This window comes from Rhodamnia argentea, chromosome 6 (genome assembly GCF_020921035.1).
Source record: "Rhodamnia argentea isolate NSW1041297 chromosome 6, ASM2092103v1, whole genome shotgun sequence".
In the NCBI taxonomy this organism is placed as follows: domain Eukaryota; kingdom Viridiplantae; phylum Streptophyta; class Magnoliopsida; order Myrtales; family Myrtaceae; genus Rhodamnia; species Rhodamnia argentea.
In genome coordinates this window covers 20,096,378-20,119,657 of record NC_063155.1, presented here as the reverse complement: position 1 = coordinate 20,119,657, position 23,280 = coordinate 20,096,378, and the positions used below count along the sequence as shown (strand labels likewise).

At 42.8% G+C, this 23,280-nt stretch overlaps 2 protein-coding genes across 2 annotated transcripts in view; one reads left to right on the top strand and one right to left on the bottom strand.

The window, feature by feature from the left end:
• LOC125315459 (putative disease resistance protein At3g14460) overlaps positions 1–23,280 on the bottom strand; it is a 707,586-nt gene that overhangs the window by 412,021 nt on the left and 272,285 nt on the right. The window lies entirely within an intron of this gene.
• Positions 1,598–23,165, top strand: LOC115734233 (putative disease resistance RPP13-like protein 1). Its single transcript, XM_030664897.2, has 2 exons — positions 1,598–1,966; positions 19,211–23,165. Exons 1-2 carry the CDS (start codon positions 1,679–1,681, stop codon positions 23,132–23,134), a joined length of 4,212 nt encoding a protein of 1,403 aa, XP_030520757.2. The 5' UTR covers positions 1,598–1,678; the 3' UTR covers positions 23,135–23,165.

The window sequence follows — 23,280 nt, the reverse complement described above, 5'->3', positions numbered from 1 at the left end:
ACGTTACCAAACATGTCCTTACTCATCTCTTTCGTGCCCCATCAAACGCCGCATGGCGACGTGAAACACGCCACAGTCTTGGCTTCAAATGATTCGTGACATTATTGTTACTTTGGAAAAACAGCAAAATTGAAAGGAGAGGTCGTCGTCCTCTAGAGACGTGAGTGGAGTGTGAAACGTTGCCACCTTATTAGCTTTAAAAGATTCGTGACATTAGTGTTGCTTTGGAAAAACAGCAAAAGGAAAAGCAAAACATAATTGTCCTCTTGAGGATATGTCGTGGTGGTGGAGTGTGGACCTTATTCATGTCGGAATAAACACAATGGATGGACATGGGAGGCGTGAAAAGACCAAAAGTTTGATCCCAAGTTTGCACAATCTTTCAATTTCGTTAATGTAGTCATAAACCTTTACATTAATTTTTCCACGTAGTCCTTCCAACTATGTTCGCCTTAAATTGTTGATATGGCAGTCCAGCCATTGCTAGCCATCTCACGTGACACGCTCGTGATCTGATATGGACAAATATCGAGCATGATTCATAGATACTATCTAATCACGAACTCGATTAGCATTTTCTTGTCGAGAATTGGATTCATTAGATGAACAGTATTATTGAGTTCGAGTTAAGAATAAGATTCTTGGTGGAAAAAGAACTCATGCACAACATGAGAGATCCAGATCACCATCTGAATCACATTCAATCCTACACCGTCTAACAGTATTAAAAAATGATATATACTTTTTTTTTTGGTCAAGAAGAAATGATATAAACTTTAAAGATATAACATTAACTGTTGAAACTCTTAAGAATTGTGACGTTTTAATAGTGGCCCTGTTACCAAGCCACCTTTTCGTACTCACTACTTAAACTATCTAACTTACTATGGTTGCGTTTGCTCTGTCTTGATAAGCTAATGTTTCGTAGAATAGCATTTTTGATTAAAGCGAAGACCTTATCAATTTTCTCATACTCAATTTCGTGTTTGAAGGATGATAGATCTCGGTATGCACCGCGACGGATACATTCATGTCGAAATTACTTAAGAAGGGGGGAAATGGAGGAGCCGAGTATCAAGTCAATGGATAGTTGAGCCGATTCATCGGACTATTACCCATGATGTTAGCCAGCATTCTCCACTTATAAGGGTTACTAAGCTAGGTAATGTTGGCAACAGTCAGCTAGAGTGATATACCGAGTCATATAACAAATTGCAAACCGACCTTTTTAAACTAATGGTCGTATACAATATGAAAGAGAAGTTTGACGCATCGCATAGTTACTCAACTAAATAAATCAATTTCACTATGCCTTTTCTTCCCTGACCCTGACTTTGGGCTAATATGCCATGGAGACCTAGATTTGCATTAGAATTGCGAAAGGAATATTTCCCTCGACACGCCAAAGGCAGCCCACCAGATAAAAAAAGCTAAAGTTTCTGCTACCTTTTCCTTGGAGAAGAAGCAATAAACGATGCTGGACATCTCGGCGAAACATATCCTATACTTTACCTCGGGTGGAATCAACGAATGTCGCATTTCAATCTAACGTCTGTAACTGGATTAAAGAGATGCCCACTAAGACAAAAGCCTTCTGTTTCCTCTCCAACCGGTACACTCTGTTTCAAACCATCCAAGGAACTCTTGTTTAACCCTCTGTCGCTCCCTGAACCAAGCCATGCCCATCGCAGAGCTCTTTCTTGGCGCCCTTCTTCCTGTTCTGTTCGAGAGGTTGGCCTCTCGCGAGCTGCTCAACTTCGCGCGGGGCGCGGGGATCCATACGTTGCTGAAGAAATGGGAGAAGATGCTGATCAAAATTGACAAGGTGTTGTATGATGCCGAGGACAGGCAATTGACCGGCGATCCTGAGGCGAAGTTGTGGCTCGAAGATCTCAGGAACTTGGCCTATGACATTGACGACTTGCTTGATGAGTTCGCCACAAAATCCGCAGAAAACAAATCCAAGGCAGAATCCATGTGTAGCAAGGGGCGATCCCTCCTTCCGAGTTGTTGCTTCACATTGAGCCCGTGTGCATTTATGTTTGACTGCAAAATGAGATCCAAGATTAAAGAGATGGATGGCAGATTACAGGAGATCATAACTCTGAAAGAAAGTCTGCGCCTGACAGAGAATAATGGGGAGCCATCAGCATACCGCCGACCGGATAAGCCATTTCCCACCACGAATTTGCCCGAGCCTGGTTTTGTTAGTAGGAAGGACGAAAAAAGAGAGATCCTCGAATTACTGACCCGAGAACAAGACGATATAACATGTGCAGATCCAAAAGTGATTCCCATCGTAGGGATGGGGGGTGTTGGGAAGACTGCTCTGGCTCAACAAGTCTACAATGATGCTAGAGTCACCAGCTATTTCGATGTGAAAGCATGGACTTGTGTTTCCAATATTTTCGACGTGCTTACTATCACGAAGAGCATCATAGGGGCAACCAACAGCAATTTGTCATGTGAAGGAAAGGACTTGAATTGGCTTCAAGATAAGCTCAAGGAAAACCTGTCGGGGAAGAAGTTTCTTGTCGTTCTTGACGATGTTTGGAACGAGAACTATAGAAACTGGACTACCCTATTGAAGCCTTTTCAATCAGGAGCGAAGGGAAGCAAGATCATCCTCACCACTCGTAACAGAGGCGTTGCTTTATTAGCCGGTGCTTCACCGTATTATCTGAAAGAGTTGTCACAAGATGCTTGCATGACTTTGTTCGCATTTCATGCTTTCGGAGTTGGAAATTTCGATCGTCATCCCCACCTCGAAGAATTGGGATGGAAAATAGTGGAAAAATGCAAAGGGTTGCCTTTAGCCGTGAAGACATTGGCTGGGTTGCTACGCACCAAAGATGGTCCCCATGAATGGGAAGCCATATTGAACAGCAAAATTTGGGACCTGCCAGAAGAAAGTAATGACATCCTTCCCGCTTTGAAACTTAGCTATCTCCATCTCCCTTCCAATCTACGGAGATGTTTCGCTTACTGCGCTATATTTCCCAAAGACTATGAAATCGAACGGGACGAGTTGATTCACTGGTGGCTTGCGGATGGCTTGCTGGAGGGAAAAGAAGGAAAGAACCGTTGGAATACAGGTTTGAAATTTTTCAACGAGCTAGTATCTAGATCATTACTTCAAAAGTCAAATAGCAGCGAATCACTATTTGTGACGCATGATTTTGTGAATGACCTGGCAAAATCAGTTGCCGGTGCAACCCATTTTAGCTCAGGGGAGCTTGAGGGTGATCAAACTAATGCATCTTTTGCTCGGCATGCCTCATTCATTCCCACCGATTACATTGTGCCAGAAAGATTCAAGATATATCGTCGAATGGGGGGACTGAGGAGCTTCATATCACTAAGGAAGCAATCTGGATATAGTAGAAGGTCCTTTTTGTCCCAGGAAGTGCTATGTGACTTGTTGTTGGCATTAAAGCACTTGAGGGTGCTTTCATTAAGTCATTATTTCATTAGAGAGGTACCAGATTGTATTGGCAGATTGAGGCACCTCAGGCACCTTAATTTGTCACATACTGATATTGAAACGCTTCCAAAATCAGTTGCTTCATTGTACAACCTAGAGGCTTTGGTGTTGCGGGGCTGTCGCTGGCTTATCAAATTACCTGAAGGTATGGAGAAACTTATTAATCTGAGATTTCTCGATATTACTGACACTCCAAAACTAGGAGCAATACTGCATATAGGTAATTTGGAGGGTCTTGAAATGTTATCCAAGTTTGTAGTGGGAGCGGAAAATGGGTCGAGATTGAAGGAGTTAAGAAACCTGAACAACCTTCGAGAGGAATTGTGCATCTCTGATTTGCATATGGTTCAAGAAGCCACAGATGCCAACGTTGCCAATTTATGCGTGAAGAAGGGAATATGCCGAATGGCCATGCAATGGAGTAAAGATTTTGCAAATTTCCGGAACGAACAGCTTGAATTAGAGGTCCTCGACTTTCTTTGCCCTCACCGAGACCTTGAAAAACTCGCGATATCCTACTATGGTGGCCTACGATTCCCATCATGGTTAGGAAGTCCCTCCCATGTTAACATAGTGTGTTTAAGTTTACATGGGTGTCGTAGGGCCGAAGCATTACCATCACTCGGGCAGCTATATTCGCTGAAAGAACTGTACATCAAAGGTTTAAATGCAGTAGTCAGGGTAGGGCCCGATTTTTATGGAAGTAACAGCCCTTTTCCGTCCTTAATAACTTTGGAGTTCAAGGACATGCCGCTGTGGGAGGACTGGTCTCAATGCGTCGGGACTGAAGAAGTAGGAGTTTTATTCCCTAGCCTCGAACATCTCATTGTTCGGAATTGTCCTGTGTTGATGGGAAGATTGCCTAGTCAACTAGGCTCCCTCGCAAAGCTCGAAATCGACTCCTGTCCACGCATGGATGCTTCGCCCTCTATCATTAGCCTTCCATCTCTCAATGAATTGAAGTTTGGAGGTTGTAAGGAGGGGGTGCTGAAGAGTTTGGTAAACCTGACGTCTGTAACCGCCCTTTACATAGAAGATGTGGTTGATCTGACTTTCATAAATCATGAATTCACAAGCTCCCTAATCAAGCTGGAGAAGTTGGAGATGACAAGTTGTGAAGAGTTAATGTACTTGTGGCAGGACAGAGATGTGATTCGAGATCTCACTTGTCTAAAGAGCTTACTCGTCCAAAGGTGTCCTGGACTCATGTCTCTTGCAGCTGGAGAAGAAGACATAGAGCTGCCCGTCAACCTCGAGACTATCAGAGTGAAGAGTTGTGACAATTTGGAGAAGCTCCCGAGCAAGATGCACGCCCTCTCCTCTCTGAGAGATTTGGCCATTGAGAAGTGTCCAAAACTCGCATCATTTCCCGAAACAGGTATACCGACCTCAGTGACATCATTAGCAATCACAAACTGCGAGATGTTGCAATCTTTACCCATCATAGGAGGATTAAGTAGTCATCTGGAGGAACCAAGCACCAGCAGCAGCAGCAGTAGAAATAACCACGTTGACATGACGTCTTGCCTGCAAGAAATAAGTATCTTTGGATGCCATTCTCTGCCAGCCTCTCCATTGAGCGAGGGTAGATTTTTACCTGCGACCTTGAGGGAACTTCATATTATGAATTGCAGGGGAGTGGAGTCGCTGGCGGAGATAAATGTAGACCGTCTCCAGTCGCTTCAAGAGATTTCCATTAGCGATTGCGAGAATTTGAGGAGCTTACCCCTGGGCCTGCACACACTGTCCCACCTCACCAGCTTGTTGTTGGAGGAGTGTCCTGCTTTGGAGTTGGAGTGCTTCCCTCCTCTTCCACCCGGCATCACGAGCTTTCATCTTATGGGGTGTCCGAAGATCAAAGCGTTACCTAATCAGTTGCATCGACTTACGTGTCTCCGTGATCTGGTAATTGGAAAGTGTGAGAATATGACTCGATTCCCCGACGGAGGATTGCCGCCCCACCTACAGAGACTTAAGGTATGGGAGTGCGGGAATATGAAGCTGCCGGTGAGGGAGTGGCTCACCCCCCTCACCTCCCTTGAATGGCTGTGGATCGACGGCAGCAGCATTGGAGGAGGAGGAGTGGGAGAGGAGGAGGATCTTGTGCTTCCGCTCCCTTCCTCTCTGCTCTATCTCTGTATCTCCACTATGCCTAACCTGGAGAGATTGTCCATCACTCTCCCTCCCTCTCTCCGGAGCTTGGATATCCAGTGTTGCCCGAAGCTGAGGGAGTTGCCCAAGGATGAGGATGGCCATGGCCATGGCCTCCCTCCCTCCCTTGAATTGCTGCAGATCTACGGATGTCCGATCCTGGAGGAGCGATGCAGGAAAGGGACCGGCTGCTATTGGCCCCTCATCCGCCATATCCCACAAGTTATGCTCCCCTGTTGAGTCCATTACTACTTGAAAAGGTCGGAGGTTGGGGGGCGTTTGTTGGTTGGTTTGTGGACCCATATCATGTTTGAGCAGGCAGGTGCATGACTGGCAATTGCCATGAGATCAGATCAATACTTGTTGATGTCATTCATGCCCATCTCACTAACATTGGATTCCTTCATTTCTCTTCTTCTCTTTTTATTTGTAAATTTATTTAAAAATTTCGCAAAAGTAGCGCAATGTTTACTTATTGTCCCCCCCCCCCCTTTCTTTTTTTGTTTTTGTGGTCAAAATAATATGACTGATGTTTATTATTAAACAGAAACGGATTCTAATTATTTTTTAATGACGAACGAACAAAACTCCCAGACCCTTATAACTCTCGTTACACGGCAGGAGAAAGATTTAGGGGTGGGGCAGGGGTTGGGTGGGTTCATTTTGAAGGGAAAATAACCCAAATTAAGTCCTTTAAAAGTAAAGATCTATTATCCTTTGGTGTCAAATTTTCTCTCCAATAATAAAGAATTGGAGTGTTTTCAGATTGTCATTTCCGATTACGAAAAGATTTTTTCTTTTCTTTTTTTGCATTCATCTTAATGGATTATAGTAGATTTTTCATTTTGAACTATCGACTTATCAATAACCATCCAAATGATGTTTTCGTGTTAAAAAAAATGATTTCCTTTGCCTTCCGTAAACAAAACGAAAAGAAAATAATTGTTATTGTACATGTAACCCAACAGCCTCGTGGTTATTAGGGCATAGGGATTCGTTCAACAACTTCTCCAAGCGTGGAGACCAGCCCATTTACTATTTTGACGGGGAAATATTAATCCGCATCACCATCTGAAAACCGACTCACATTTTGGGGTTCATGGGAGGGGCCATTAAGTCATAATTGGATAACCAATTGTCACGACCTGAACCCTTCGAACCGTCGACATCCCACTTGGCCTCGCTTGCGTACAGTTCTCCAGGATCCTCAGGCCAACAAAATAAAATCTCACGGAAGCAACAAAAATCTCCATTCAATAAAAACCAATAGCACTACGATAACTTGGGATGATAAAAACACACATATGTACATATATACATAGTTGTTTCAAACTGTCAAACCAAGGGCTTCAGGGCCACACGTACAAGCCCGTGACCACCTATAACAAAAAGACACGTGGTCGAAGCCCGCTACACAACCAAAATAAAGTACTCTACAAAAGTCAAGAGGCCAACTATCCTAAGCCTCGACCTCGCTATCTCAAGCGGCTACTCAGCATCCGAAGGCTCCACAACTTCTCCTGGCGTCTCGATCTCTAGGTTGGATCATTGCGGCGGAGGGTCCGAAAAACAACGAACCCACGACGGGGTGAGATAAAATCTCAGTAGGAAAATCTCTAACCCTAAATCAGGTCGCTAGTGCCTCCAGACACAATCTAGGCGAGCAATAATTTCAAACAACTCTTTCTTTCTCACCCAAAAATTCCACAATTAAATTCCAGAAAATTCCACTCTTTCTCCAAAAATTCTCACACCTTCTCAAATATTCTACGTTACTCCCCTCTCGGCGTTCCACGCCTCAGTCCGACAATAAAATATTCTACGTGCTCCAGGGCACGTTTTTAACACATCATGCCATAATATAAATATCCACATTACTCCGAAAATTTCTACGTTACTCCAAAAATATTCCACGTCACTCCAAAATATTCCACGTTACTCCAGAAATATTCCACGTCACTCCAGAATATTCCACGTTACTCCAAAAATATTCCACGTTACTCCAGAATATTCCATGTCACTCCAGAATATTCCACGCTACTCCAAAAATATTCCACGCTACTCCAGAATATTCCACGTTACTCCAGAATATTCCACGTTACTCCACCACCATCATAAGTTCATGAAATTGAGCCTCGGACCTTTATGGAACACGGCTATATATATATCAAGGTCTCAGACACATAGGAATACGACCCACGTATCTCGGTCTCGGACACATAGGAACATGACCGGATCAAGTCTCGGACAATTAGTCGAACACGACTCACTTTGGTCTCGCATTTACTTAATTGAACACGACTTTCTTGCTTTCTCGGTCTCGGACAATCAGACGAATACGGCTCACTTTGGCCTCGGACGACTTGATTGAATATGACCCTCACATTTCCTCGGTCTCAGACAATCGGACGAATACGGCTTACTTTGGCCTCAGACGACTTGATTGAATACGACCCTTCTCATTTTCTCAGAATAGATCGGGACCACGTGATTCACTCACGTTAGAGAATTAATAATTCGGGATCACCCGATTAATTCACGCTAATCCAAATATTAATTCAGACTACCCGATCAATTAATACTACCATAGTATCCAATCCACGTCATGCGACCATATTACGCTAACGTAGCAATTTATAAATCACGCGCCACTAAAATTATACTAACGTGGAAATTTATCACGGCCGAACAATAATAATTTTCTAACATGCAAATAATATTACTATAGTACTAAACTTATAATACTAATGCCATATTTAATTGGTACCATGGCATAACAACTTTATGTCACCTAAAAGTAACCCTAGTTAATATATTAACTAACCATGGTTCAAAATTAACTAGAGTCAAATACTAACCTAACCATGATTAATAAGTAGCATAAAGCAACCATAGTTGAACAAAAAGTAACTAGGGTTGGTAGAGTAACCATGGTCAAACTTTGACCAAACAAATATCCTCTTGCATTTACTATTCATTGCAAGAACAAGCCTTCTTTCTCCTCAAATCTGCAATTTTCGTCCAGCCCCTCCTCAAGCCCAAATCCAACAATTTTCTTCATCAAAAATTCACAATTTCATGGTCTTTTAGCGACCTAACCACCTAATTTAGGTTTAGAAACAATCCTACCTCAAAACTCGCAAAAATCCCCGTTGAACGGTTGAGGAAAAGCCCGAACCAAGCGGCGGTTCCGGCGATCTTTGCACGGCCGGCGATTTGTCGACGATCTAGGAACCTCAAGCTATCCAAAGCGACTCCGGGGAGAGCTCGAAGAATTTTCGGCAATGGAGGGTGAGAGGGAGAGAATTCGGCCAAGGAGGGAGAGGGAGAGTGAGGTAGAGAGAAAGTGAGCTAGAGAGAGAGAGAGGGTTCTTGGATAATGAAGAAGAAAAGGGCCAATATAATAATTAATATAGGTTAATAATAATTAATTATGCCCACAAAATCAAGAGAAAAAAAATAATTATCTCCCCTCATTGACTAGTCAATCTCGGCCAAAAGGGAAAATGGCCAAAATACCCTTAGTTCCAAGTGAAAAATGGGGTATTTTTCAAGGGCAAATGGGTCCTTTCCCATACCCAGTCCAAATCTACTTTTCTTGAACCTCATTGGGGCGAACCGCGAAGGAATTTCACACAGGATGAGGAAACGTCCAAAATTTTATTTATTGAAACCCCCGAAGGTCCGACGTCAAATTACGAAGCTCGATTCGCGACCAATCTCGATCAATAGAATTTTCAGCGTATCTCAAACTAACGGGCGGCTTTTAGGAGTTACGCGTATCGACCCGTGATTAAAATCACGTTTAAGAATTACTCGAGCCCCGGCGACCTTGGTTGTCATTCAATTGCGAGGGTCAATCACTAGTCCCGATGGTCGCGATCATTAGAAAATAATTCAGGGACGTTCGGAACCCACACGAGGTCAAACGGAATCACCCGTGATCCAAGCGTAGGGTATTACCCAAATCGTTCCTTAATTATTCTAGGATCGGCCTATTTTGGTCCAAAATATTCCCTCGACAATTTTCATGGCCAAAGAGTCGATCCAGGATCAAGTTCTTAGGTCTACGTACTTGATTTTCCTAGGTAGCCATTCCCATTTGGTTAGTCCGCTCGAGAGGGATCAATTCCAAGTGAGATTCGACTGAAATACATCGATGAAACTTTTCATTTATTCAAGGCTTCAAAACAAGCCGGATTACGGGATGTCACACCAATACTCGAGATCCACCCTTAGATATCTCAATGTCGAGCAAACGCCCTCGATACTAGATGTCGGCAATCTAATTGCTACACGGGTTCCGCGAGTAGCATAGCATTTTTTAGTTGATTGTTAGAGTAACAGCATATTGGCGAGCCACAAATTTTTTGAGGAGTGGACCCCACAATAATTTCTAATCCTTTGTTACTTGCTTTTTTTTTTCTTTTTTTTTTTTTGGTAGCCCAAAACAAGCCGTTGATTTCACAATGGATTATGGAAAGTCACGTAATCATTTCGCTTTTTTTTTTTTACAAATTGCAAGGGCAGGATATTCGTGGTGTGTCATGTCCACGATCCATTTGGGGGGTACCGTTCCAACATAATTAGTTTGCAACCGCGTTCATTTTTCTTTCGCGAAATCCCTCATGTCACATCGAGTGGTGACCTATTCGTGTCTATTTCTTAAAAGGATTTGGACTCAAATAGTGCATACATAAGATAGGGGCCTTAAGTTTAGCATGTTGGTGAGCAGAGTACCTTTTGACATTAACAATCAATTGCGCCACATGCTTGTGAATTACATTCCAATAAAATTTCACATGTTTGAAGCTAATAAATCTTTGTGCCAAGATTTGTGAATGCTTGTATTGATGAGGTGATGATCCCGAAAAGTACCAAAAAATTCTTAAATCAATTACATTGATACCAATTCAGTCCTAAACACTTTACATTTGTTTCCATCTAAATCATCCGGCCAATTTAGCCCAAAAATTGCCCACGTGGACGCCAGTCATCCTACATAGCATGACCGGTGCTGATGTGGATATTTTTAAACAATATCTTGAAATTTTTATAATTATTTTTTTCTTTTTCTTTTCTTTTTCCTTTCACATTGGCCGGCTATGCTACTGGGCGAGGGTCGATTAAGGTTAGAAGATTTATGATTGAATTGATACAAATATAATAGATTTAGATGAAGTAGCGAAGATGTAAACAAATCTGGGGCGCCACTAATGGACTGTCTTGTTTGAATTTGGATTTGTTAGCTTATTTCTGCATTCTCCTGTAATCGTCATGCTCTGTCTCATGGGCCAAGATTTTCTCGATCTTGCTTACCCTGCGCCTCACAATGGAGTTCCATATCCAGTTAGCCGATACGACCCAACGCTCTATGGAAAGGTCTGTACACCCTTCCTTCAACATCGCGTCAGCCGTATAGAGGATTATTCGAGATCGAGTCGTCAAATGTCGAGTGGAGCTCGAGCTCGAGCTCAAACTACTCCGGTATCTTATCTTGTCGAGTTCAAGCTTGTCAATACGCAAATCACCGGCCTAAATGAGACTGATCGAGCTTCTTCTTGTTTTTTTTTTTTTTTTTTTTGTCTGAAACATTTAGGAGTTGCAAGAATAGAGAGAAAAAAAAGTCATTAAGTTTACATAGTGTTTGAGCTTATAGAAACCTAGGTTGAGTTTATTTATAAGTATGCCGAGTTTTTAGTTTAGTTGAGCAAAAACAATTAATATTCGAGTTTTGTTTCGAGTGCTAAGAATGTGAATCAAGTGAAGCTCAAACTTTACAGCTTAATCAGCTCGATCACTCTCCTTTTCCGGGCTTCAAACCGCCATGTGTTTTGTTTTAGAATAAGTTAATTGTGTGTGAGATCTTGTAAGATCATTACTAACTGTTCTAAAAGTTTAATCTATTAGATGAAGGCTCAATTTAATAAATAATTATTTTATCACTCCCCCTCACGCTTAGTCTGACTTTTTTGCCTAATTGGGGAGGTAAATGGTGCCTGAAAATATTTGAAGTCAATACCTCCTGCTCTGATATCATGTTACATCCCGTAAAATCTCACGGGATGGATTATTTTGTATGTTGTCTTAAAATAATGCATTATTTGTATTACTCAAATACCCATTATATTAATCGTCCGCGAGCTTCGAGTCCGTCTTCAGCGCCGATTTTGCTCTCTTGCACATTTTCTTCTTCAGAGCCGCTCAGCTGGAGGAATTTGGTGCTATAGGCATCGGCCTGAGCTCAAGCTCTGCCTTCCCCGGCTAATCGTTGAAGAACAAGTACGATAGATGTGGCAGTTGGTGTTTAGTTGAATGTAATGTGTGATTTATGATCGCGTAGTTAAGCATGAGCCCGAGCTTTGGCTCTGGCTTCATGTAGTTGTATAAAGGTACTGGTTCACGTGGGCATTCATCGACGAGATCGGAGACTTTGCAGTACAATTGATGGGCTTCTTCTTCATGACAGTGTTCCTGTTCGCTCTGGCCATCCCTTACTACCAATGGACCTTGCCAGACAATTGAATCGGGTTTGTGATCATGTACTCGTTCACCTTCTTCTTCGCAAACTTCGGCCCCAATGCCACCAAATTCATGGTCCCAGCCGCCATCTTTCCAGTGCAGCTAGGTCGACGTGTCATGGCATATCTGCTGCAGCTGGCGAGGTTGGGCGGGTGCGCATTCAGTTTTATGTATGCAGCAGATGGGATTGGCGTTTGGAAGGCTTTGATCATACCCATCGTGACCAATTTCTTTGGGATAGTCTTCACGTTCTTGGTGCCGAAGTCGAAGGACCATTCGCTCGTGGAAATCTCAGGACTGTCCCCATTTCTTTAGTTTTAGATTTGACCCGAAAAAAAAAAAAAAAATTAGCTTTAGTTCAGGTTTGGACCCTATCAGCTCTGAAAGCTGTCTTTTTTGGCCTCTGTTGAATAGATTCATACCATCATCCTTGAAGCTTGAACTATGGTCATTGAAGAAGAGGCAGATGTATCTCTATGGTCATATAATATTGTTTTGACAAGTAAACCTATGTTCTTGGTCCAGTTTAAACTTTCACATACCTTCCTATTCCTGCTGGGAGTTTCCTTCTTGTACTTCTCTGCTTTATCTGCACAAATATTTAGATATTCTATTATCGATTGGGCAATTTTGTGAGCATAGAGAGAGAAATCCCTTTCATCTTGAGTTTCCGTACTTATTGCCTGTCAAATTCATGAAATTTTCAGCCAGATAATTTCGATTGATACAGAAGAATAGCGATGTATATTGACAGAGAAATAGAAATTGATGATGACTTTGAGCCCTATGATTCATTTACTATTAGCAACCTACCCAGAAATTTGAAAATGGGCACAAAATGTCAATTTATGAATTGTTTCATTGTTCGTCATTTCCGAATTCGAAAAATTATTTCACAACCTCATAACTAATTAAAGCTTGAATTGAAGCAATTCATACACTCGCTGCATTAGTTCCTCAGTTCAACAACTATAAACTTCCCAGCTTGGCCCTCTCATGGCATAGAGGTACTATCCAAGGCTGCAGATGAAGGCTCCCTGAGACCATCTTTACAAAAGTACATTGAAGTTCCAAGAAGCAAGTCCATCTAAAAGCAAGTAACAAACGAATCACTTGGTCAATCGGAAGTTACATGTTGATCATATGGCAAGTGGCTTCAGCTGATGTGCTATGCTCATCCTGCAGATATACTCTCCAACCCCTGAAATCCAAAGCTTAAATAAACTTCATATCCAAATGGAAAAAGGGTCGTTGTCCCAAAGGTAGACAACTTTAGAGAAATAGATAGCCTGGCCAACAATTGCAGCTTTCAAGCAATGCAGATCCCATGCCATCAACAGTATGCGAAAACTAAAATGCTGTAGGGGAAGGTTCGGCACTATTGAAGAACATTAACACCATTATCCATGGAAAGCAGGCAATAACCATGTTTATTTCCCACTAATGGTCAGTGTGCAAGTTCAACAATTCAAATCTGCTCCTAAAAACACAGAAAAAACAACCTGATACTTAAAAAGTTTTTATCGGGTGTCCTGTTAGAGCCAAACCAGCAGAGGCAAATTCTTACCATATCATGAAAAATGTTAAGCAGAAACTGGGAGCCACTCATAAAGCAAGTCAACACCCATCACTCCATGCTGTCTAGATGCATTTGAAATGGAATACAACAATATATGATCACAAATTAAAATCACCACTCATGTACAATGAGACCTATGAAGACAACATACATAATAATCAACAAATAACGTATGTAATTATTTCACATCCTTGCTGCTGGTCTTCCGGCAACGCTGCAAACTTTAATAGACTCAATAGTCTCTTTTCTATCAGAAGATACAGGCAAGCCCAATGATGAAATTCATTCCCCTCCTGCAGATCACCACATGAAGCATTTCTCAGAGAAGTCCATATCTAGCTTACTGACGATAACAAAGTCAAATTACTAACCCAAGGGTGGAATAAAAACCGACAAAGAAGAAGATTCCCGACCTCCTTGTCAGCAATGGCCAGAACCCGCAACTCAAGCTTCTGTCCTCGCAGCTCCAAAACCTTAAAAGTCACCAATCCCACAGTTAAATTCACCAATTGCGCGCATCTGGCGAATGTTCAAACAGTTCATAGTTCACAGGGAGAAAAGCCAGACATTGGAGAGTACCGTCAGGGGGCGAAAACCAAAAGCCTTTGCTAGAGCAATGCCGGTCCTTTCTTTTGGGATTGCAGTGGCACGAATAGACCGAGAAGCATCGAAGAGAGAAAGGAAGGGAGCCTCGCTGCCATCGGTGTGATATTCCACGACAAGCCCACACCTCTTTCTCTTGGACGAACTGCACCAATTTGAACGAAAGCAACCTCGGTTGAACGTGAGTGAAGCTCGCCGGACGAAGGACTTGAAGCTTGCGGACGAGGGAACCTCGGAGAGAAGAGACGACGCGAATGAAGCTCGGGAGGAGCGGCGAGAACCGGGGCGGCGCCGCCGAGGATCGGGCGAGAGCGATCTGCACAAGCAGAGGGGGAGAAGAAAGAAGACGTGAAAAATTGAAAATCCTAATTCAATTCGGGGATTTTCTTCAATTTTTCACCTAATTGCAAATTATAGACCAAATTATCTCCGTCCTAGCGGCCGCAAAGTGTTGCCGGCGGACATGTGGTCGGCCGGTCAGCTAAGAACTTCGCTACTACTTTAGTTCTTTATTTAAAACAAAATCTCCACTCCAAGTTAGCCCAATAGATTATGCTATAATATATGTTTATCTTGATTTAGCATATATTTAGGGGTCGCTAAACTGTGAGTTCGCTTATTTTACTTGAATATATGTTGAATCTTCCGACAACGTATAACAGGATCACAAAGAATGTATGTGATTATTAGCGACTCATACACTATTACAAATTAGGGATTTGTTTACTAAAAGTAATAAAGCTTGCCAAAAGTACAATCAAGTTCTAAAATTTATAAAATTGATGCAATCGAGTCATTTTGTTAATTCGGTCTAATTTGACTAACAGAAAATAGTGATTTGGTATTTTTTTAAATATTTTTTCTCCCTTACGTGGCGATGACGTAGCTAAAACGACGTCGTTTTGATTAAAATATATTTTTTAATATAAGCTCAATCGAATTAAATCCGTAATGTTTACTAATTTCGCCATATCCCCTCATATTTATGATGAAATCCGTTTATTCAATTAGATACTGATTTTTTTTCTCCTAAAAATGATGAGTCAATATGAGTTAAATGGGTCGATATGGGTTGGACCCATTTTCAACCCCGATCTGATCACCCGGTCGACGGCTCTACCAATTTCACAGGAGAGGAGTTTTATCTTCCCACATGCTGAATTGTCATTCTTTCCTTGATCCTGCCTTTGAGCTAATATGACATGGAGACCTAGTTTTGCATTATAATTGCGGAAGGAAACTTTGTGCCTATACACCAAAGCCGCAGCCCACCAGATAAAAAGCTAGAGGTTCCATCTGCCTTCCATCAGAGATGAGGCAAGATCCGATCCTGCACCTCTTGGCGAAACATACCCTATACTTTACCTCGTGTAGAAAATCACACCAGCTTATAAAAAGACAAGTTCATCGAACTGTCATACTCTTAATTGCATGTCGCCTCATGCATTTACACCATCGTAAAGAGAGGAAACTGATAGTTGCTGTCCTAATCATTCGTTTTGCCTAATCCTGTGAGTTTTTGTTTCAATGGAGGAGGATCTTTCTTGTGGCGAAGCTCTAACAAATATATCATGTGATGATGTAAATAATCATGAGGTGAGCAAATCACACGATATGGAGTCAATCAGTCAACTTAAAAATCATGCCACACGAGGATCGAAATCTGATCATCCAATATTATGAAATAAGAGATTAGTGCTAATCTGCTAAAAAAAACTAAAGCTATGATTAGCAATCAACTATGGAAATTTTGCCACTAGTCAGGGCTCGGCCACCATCGCCGCTGCAATCTACCCTTTTCTTTTCTTTTCTTTTTCTTTTTTCTTTTGAATTTTTTATTTTTTTAGTTTTTTAGCTTATTTTTTTAGTTTTTTAATATATTTTTTAATTTTAATTTTTTAATTGCTGATTGGGATCGTCCAGCGAGCCACGTAGGATTAGATTATTAAAAAAAAAATCCATATAAGATTTTAGATAAAGCTCATCGGAGTTGGCACTCAAATAATCATTTTTCAAAAAATTGAAATTTAAGTGATCCAAAAAAATTAGCACCAAAGTGAGGACACAAACTATGATACTTCTGATGTCCTTATGCCAATAAAATTATATATTTTATTAATAAGCACCCTACACGTATTTTCGTTAGAAAAAGTGGAGGTCATTTTGATTAAAAATATATGAAAAAAATTCAAATAAGGGCCTAAAGTGAACATTATCTTAAATAATGGCCTAAGGTAACCAAATCATCTCAAATAAGGGCCTGAAGTGACCACATCGGTCTCAAAGATGGGCTGGACCTCTTCGACCGAAGGGTATATTTATCCTTTTATTTTCTTGAATATTTTCCTTTTTCAATTTTTTTATTTTCCTTTTTTTCCTTTTTTCCTCTTCCCTCTGTCGGCCATCATCGAGTTGGCTAAGGTCGCTGGACTCGGGTGAGGGCAACTCTGCACAACCCTCAACGATGCAAAAGTCGTCCTTGCCGTATCCGGCGAGGGCGGCCCTCGTCCGACATCGTCGATGGCCAGCGTTTGCCTTCTATGGCCAAGGAGAGAAGTGTAAAAAGAAAATAGAACAAATAAATTAAAATAAAAAATAAAAAATCCAATATGTGTGTGTATATTAGAGTTCCTTTACTAAAATACCCCTCTTCCAATGGCCGGAATAGTGACACTCTCGCCGGTCGGCCAAAAGACGATTTGGCTACATATTTATTTAAGAAAATTAGGGCCTGAATTTTTTCCAAAATATCCCGTGGCTATAAGTACAATTGCTCATCTCTTTCGTGTCCCATCATACGTCGCATGGCCATGTGAAACACGCCACAGAAAAATTAAAAGGAGACACTATCATCCTCTAAAGACCTGAGTATGTACCTTACTGTGGCCATGTGAAACGTTGCCACTTTATTAGCTGTAAAGGATTCATGACATTAGTGTTACTTTGGAAAAACAGCAAAAGGAAAAGCAAAACAATTATGCTTTGGAAAAAGAGCAAAAGGAAAAGCAAAAAATAAATGTCCTCTTAAGGACATGTAGTGGAGTGTGGACCTTATTCATGTCCGAATAAACACAACGATAGCAAAAGTTTTCAATTTTGTCAGTGCAGTCATAAACCTTTGCATTAGCTATTCCTATAGTCCTCGATCAATTTTCACTTGAAATTGCTGACATGATGATCAAATTATTGACGGCCGTCCTATGTGGCATACTTGCAATCCGACATGGAGAAATTAATAAGCTAATGCCTAACTTCTATGGTTGTGTTTGGTCCATCTTAATAAGCTAATGCTCCGTGGAATGACATTTTTCATTGAAGTGAAAACCTTATCAGTTTTCTCATACTCAATTTCATGTTTGAAGGATGATTGATCTTGCTATGCACCATGATGAATATGTTTTTTTTTTTTTTTTTGGTAAAGACCATGATGAATATGTTCGTGTCTAAACTACTTAAGAATGGAAGAAACGGAGGAGCCGAGTATCAAGTCAATCGATTGTTGAGTCGATTTGTCGGACCATTACCCGTGATGGTAGCCAGCGCTCTCCCCTTATACAGGTTAGTAAGCCGGGTAATGTTAACAACAATCAACTAGAGTGATATACCGAGTCATATAACAGATCGCAAACAGACCTTTAAACCAATGGTCATATTCAACATTAAGGAGAAGTTTGACGCATCGCATAATTACTCAACTTAATAAATCAATTTCACTATGCTTTTAATTTTTTTTTTTTTCCTAGAAAGTAATGTCATTCGCAGATCATCGAAGAGCCGCCATCCGGGAAGACATAATTTGTCGGAGAAACGGGAGGACCCAGTTACGCTAAATCTTGGCCTATGTTGGAGTAGAGCAGAGCATCAATGCCTAACTTGCACCCGCTTTCATTGATGATGATGATGTTCGGGAGCTCCAGGTCGAGGTTCGCGAGGTTGCAAGTGACAAGGATTGGGAAAAAGGAAAGATCTATCTTCTCCTCTCTCTCCATGGGGTTTCATTGGATTTTCTCAAGCTGCTGCTTCCTCCGCCATCGACTGGCTTTTCACAGCGTTCGAGCTCGTCAATGGCCATTTCAGCCAGGGGCTCTAACTTTAGCAGCACCAGTGGGGACAGCAAAGTTCAAGCCTTTCTTGGAATTTCGCCCTTTCACCGGGGCTTCTCTGACACTGACTTTGCGTTAGAATTGCGCAAGGGATCTTTCCACCTACACGTCGAAAGCAGGCCACCAGGTAAAAAAGCTAAAGGTTCTATCTACCTTTTCCTTAGAGATGAAGCAAGAAACGATGCTGGACATCTCGGCGAAACAAATCCTATACTTTACCTCGGGTAGAATCAACGAGTGTCGCATTACACAGATTGTTGCCTCGTCGTCCATTTTTCAGTGTAGCTGGATTAAAGAGATGCCCACTAAGACAAAAGCCATCTCGAATCTAACTAGAGTACTTAAACGCTTGAAAAGGACTTTTATTCACACCATCATTTGATGCTGTTATCCTGGACGTAAGGACTTCTGTTTCCTCTCCAACCAGTACATTGTTTCAAACCATCCACGCACGCTCGTTTGATCCTCTGCCGTTCAGCCATGCCCATCGCGGAGCTCTTTCTTGGCGCCTTCCTTCAGGTGCTGTTTGATAGGTTGGCCTCTCCCCAGCTGCTCAACTTTGCACGGCGCGAGGGGATCGACAAGCTGCTGAAGAAGTGGGATAAGTTGCTGACCAGTATCAACCAGGTGCTGGTTGATGCAGAGGATAGGCAACTGACTGGCGATCGCGGGGTGAAGTCGTGGCTTGAAGATCTCAGGGACTTGGCCTATGACATTGAAGACCTGCTTGATGAGTTCGCCACAGAATCTGCTGTAAACAATTCCAAGGCAGAACCCAGCACTAGCAAGGCCCGTTCCTTTCTTCCAAGTTGTTGCTTCGGATTGAGCCCGAGAGCTATTATGCTCGATCGCAAAATGAGATCCAAGATAGAAGATATGGACAACAGATTACAGGAGATCATAACTCGCAAAGATAGTCTCAACCTCAGAGAGAATAATGGGCAACGATCAGCACACAACCGACTGGATAAGCTGCTTCCCACCACGCATTTGCCCGAGCCTTGTTTTGTCAGTAGGGAGGATGAAAAAAGAAAGATCCTCAAATTACTAACCGGAGAACAAGGCGATATAACATGTGCGGATCCAAAAGTGATTCCCATCGTAGGGATGGGGGGTGTTGGGAAGACTGCTCTGGCTCAACAAGTCTTCAATGACACTAGAGTCACCAGCTATTTCGATGTGAAAGCATGGACTTGTGTTTCCGATATTTTCGACGTGCTTGCTATCACGAAGAGCATCATAGGGACAACCAACAGCAATTTGTCATGTGAAGGAAAGGACTTGAATTGGCTTCAAGATAAGCTCAAGGAAAACCTATCGGGGAAGAAGTTTCTTGTCGTTCTTGACGATGTTTGGAACGAGAACTATGGAAACTGGACTACCCTATTGAAGCCTTTTCAATCAGGAGCGAAGGGAAGCAAGATCATCCTCACCACTCGTAACAGAGGTGTTGCTTCATTAGCCAGTGCTTCACCGTATTATCTGAAAGAGTTGTCACAAGATGCTTGCATGACTTTGTTCGCATTTCATGCTCTCGGAGTTGGAAATTTCGATCGTCATCCCCACCTTGAAGAATTGGGACGGAAAATAGTGGAAAAATGCAAAGGGTTGCCATTAGCCGTGAAGACATTGGCTGGGTTGCTACGCACCAAAGATAGTCCCCATGAATGGGAAGCCATATTGAACAGCAAAATTTGGGACCTGCCAGAAGAAAGTAATGACATCCTTCCCGCTTTGAAACTTAGCTATCTCCATCTCCCTTCCAATATGCGGAGATGTTTCGCTTCATGCGCTATATTTCCCAAAGACTATGAAATCGAACGGGACGAGTTGATTCACTGGTGGCTTGGGGAGGGCTTGCTGGAGGGAAAAGAAGGAAAGAACCATTGGAGTACAGGTTTGAGATTTTTCAATGAGCTAGTATCTAGATCGTTACTCCAAAAGTCAAGTAGCAGCGAATCACTATTCTTGATGCATGATCTTGTGAATGACCTGGCAAAATTAGTTGCCGGTGCAACCCATTTTAGCTCGGGGGAGCTTGAGGGTGATCAAACTGATGCATCTTTTGCTCGGCATGCCTCATTCATTCCCACCAATAACATTGTGCCGGAAAGATTCAAGATATATCATCGAATGGGGGGACTAAGGAGCTTCATATCACTAAGGAAGCAATCTAGGAGTTCCTTTTTGCCCCAGGAAGTGCTATGTGACTTGTTGTTGGCATTAAAGCACTTGAGGGTCCTTTCATTAAGTCATTATTTCATTAGAGAGGTACCAGATTGCATTGGCAGATTGAGGCACCTCGGGCACCTTAATTTGTCACATACTGATATTGAAACGCTTCCAAAGTCAGTTGCTGCATTGTACAACCTAGAGGCTTTGGTGTTGCGGGGCTGTCGCTGGCTTATCAAATTACCCGAAGGTATGGAGAAACTTATGAATCCGAGATTTCTCGATATTACCGATACTCCGAAACTAGGAGCAATACTGCATATAGGTAATTTGGAGGGTCTTGAAATGTTATCCATGTTTGTAGTGGGAACGGAAAATGGGTCGAGATTGAAGGAGTTAAAAAACCTGAACAACCTTCGAGAGGAATTGTGCATCTCTGATTTGCATATGGTTCAAGAAGCCACAGATGCCAACGTTGCCAATTTATGCGTGAAGAAGGGAATATGCCGAATGGCCATGCAATGGAGTGAAGATTTTGCAAATTTCCGGAACGAACAGCTTGAATTAGAGGTCCTCGACTTTCTTCGCCCTCACCGAGGCCTTGAAAATCTCGCGATATCCTACTTTGGTGGCCTACAATTCCCACCATGGTTAGGAAGTCCCTCCCATGTTAACATAGTGTGTTTACGTTTACATGGGTGTCGTAGGGCCGAAGCATTACCATCACTCGGGCAGCTATATTCGCTGAAAGAACTGTACATCGAAGGTTTAAATGCAGTAGTCAGGGTACGCCCCGATTTTTATGGAAGTAACAGCCCTTTTCCGTCCTTAATAACTTTGGAGTTCAAGGACATGCCGTTGTGGGAGGACTGGTCTCAATGCGTCGGGACTGAAGAAGCAGGAGTTTTATTCCCTCGCCTTGAACATCTCATTATTCGGGATTGTCCTGTGTTGATGGGAAGATTGCCTAGTCAACTAAGCTCCCTCGCAAAGCTCGAAATCGACTCCTGTCCGCGTATGGATGCTTCGCCCTCTATCATTAGCCTTCCATCTCTCAAGGAATTAAGCTTTGGAGGCTGTAACGTGGGGGTGCTGAAGAGGTTGGTAAACCTGACATCTGTAACCGCTCTAGTCATAAAAGATGTCGCTGGGCTAACTTGGTTAAGTCATGGGTTTACAAGCTCCTTGGTCAAGCTGGAGATGTTGGAGATGACAAGTTGCAAAGAGTTAATTTACATGTGGCAGGACAGAGATGTGATTCGAGATCTCATTTGTCTAAAGAGCTTACTCGTCCAAGAATGTCCTGGACTCGTATCTCTTGCAGCTGGAGAAGAAGATATAGAGCTGCCCGTCAACCTCGAGACTATGGAAGTGGCAAGTTGTGACAATTTGGAGAAGCTCCCAAGCAAGATGCACGCCCTCTCCTCTCTGAGAGATTTGGCCATTGAGAAGTGTCCAAAACTCGCATCATTTCCCGAAACAGGTATACCGACCTCAGTGATATCATTAGAAATCAGAGACTGCGAGATGTTGCAATCTTTACCCATCATAGGAGGATTAAGTAGTCATCCGGCGGAACCAAGCAGCAGCAGCAGTAGTAGAAATAACCACGTTGACCTGACGTCTTGCCTGCAAGAAATAAGAATCTGGAGATGCGATTCTCTGCCAGCCTCTCCATTCAGCGAGGGTAGATTCTTACCTGCGACACTCAAGACACTTGACATTTGGAGATGCAGGGGAGTGGAGTCGCTGGCGGAGATAAATGTAGACCGTCTCCAGTCGCTTCAGAAGATTGTTATTAGGGACTGCGAGAAATTGAGGAGCTTACCCCAGGGCCTGCACACACTGTCCCACCTCACTGTCTTGTGGTTGAAGGATTGTCCTGCTCTGGAGCTGGAGTGCTTCCCTCCTCTTCCACCCGGCATCTCGAACTTTCGTCTTGAGGGGTGTCCGAAGATCAAAGCGTTACCTAATCAGTTGCATCGACTTACATGTCTCCGTGATCTGGAAATTAAAAGGTGTGAGAGTATGACTCGATTCCCCGATGGAGGATTGCCGCCCCAGCTACAGGAACTTAGGGTATGGGAATGCGGGAATATGAAGCAGCCGGTGAGGGAGTGGCTGACCCCCCTCACCTCCCTCGAAGAACTGTCGATCTACGGCAGCAGCATTGGAGGAGGAGGAGTGGGAGAGGAGGAGGATCTTGTGCTTCCGCTCCCTTCCTCTCTGCTCCGTCTCTATATCTACAATATGCCTAACCTGGAGAGACTGTCCATCACTCTACCTCCCTCTCTCCGGACCCTATGGATCTTCAATTGCCCGAAGCTGAGGGAGTTGCCCAAGGATGAGGATGGCCATGGCCATGGCCTCCCTCCCTCCCTTGAATCGCTGTGGATCTCAAGATGTCCGATCCTGGAGGAGGGATGCAGGAAAGGGACCGGCTGCTATTGGCCCCTCATCCGCCATATCCCACGAGTTGAACTCAGTGATACTAGAACATTTGAGTCCATTACTAGTTGAAAAGGTCGGAGGTGGGGGGGCGTGTGTAGGTTGGTTTGCGGACACAAATCATGTTTGAGGAGGCACGTGCGTGACTGGCAATTGGCATCAGATGAGATCAATACTTGTTGATGTGATTCATTCCCATCTCACTAACTTTGGATTCC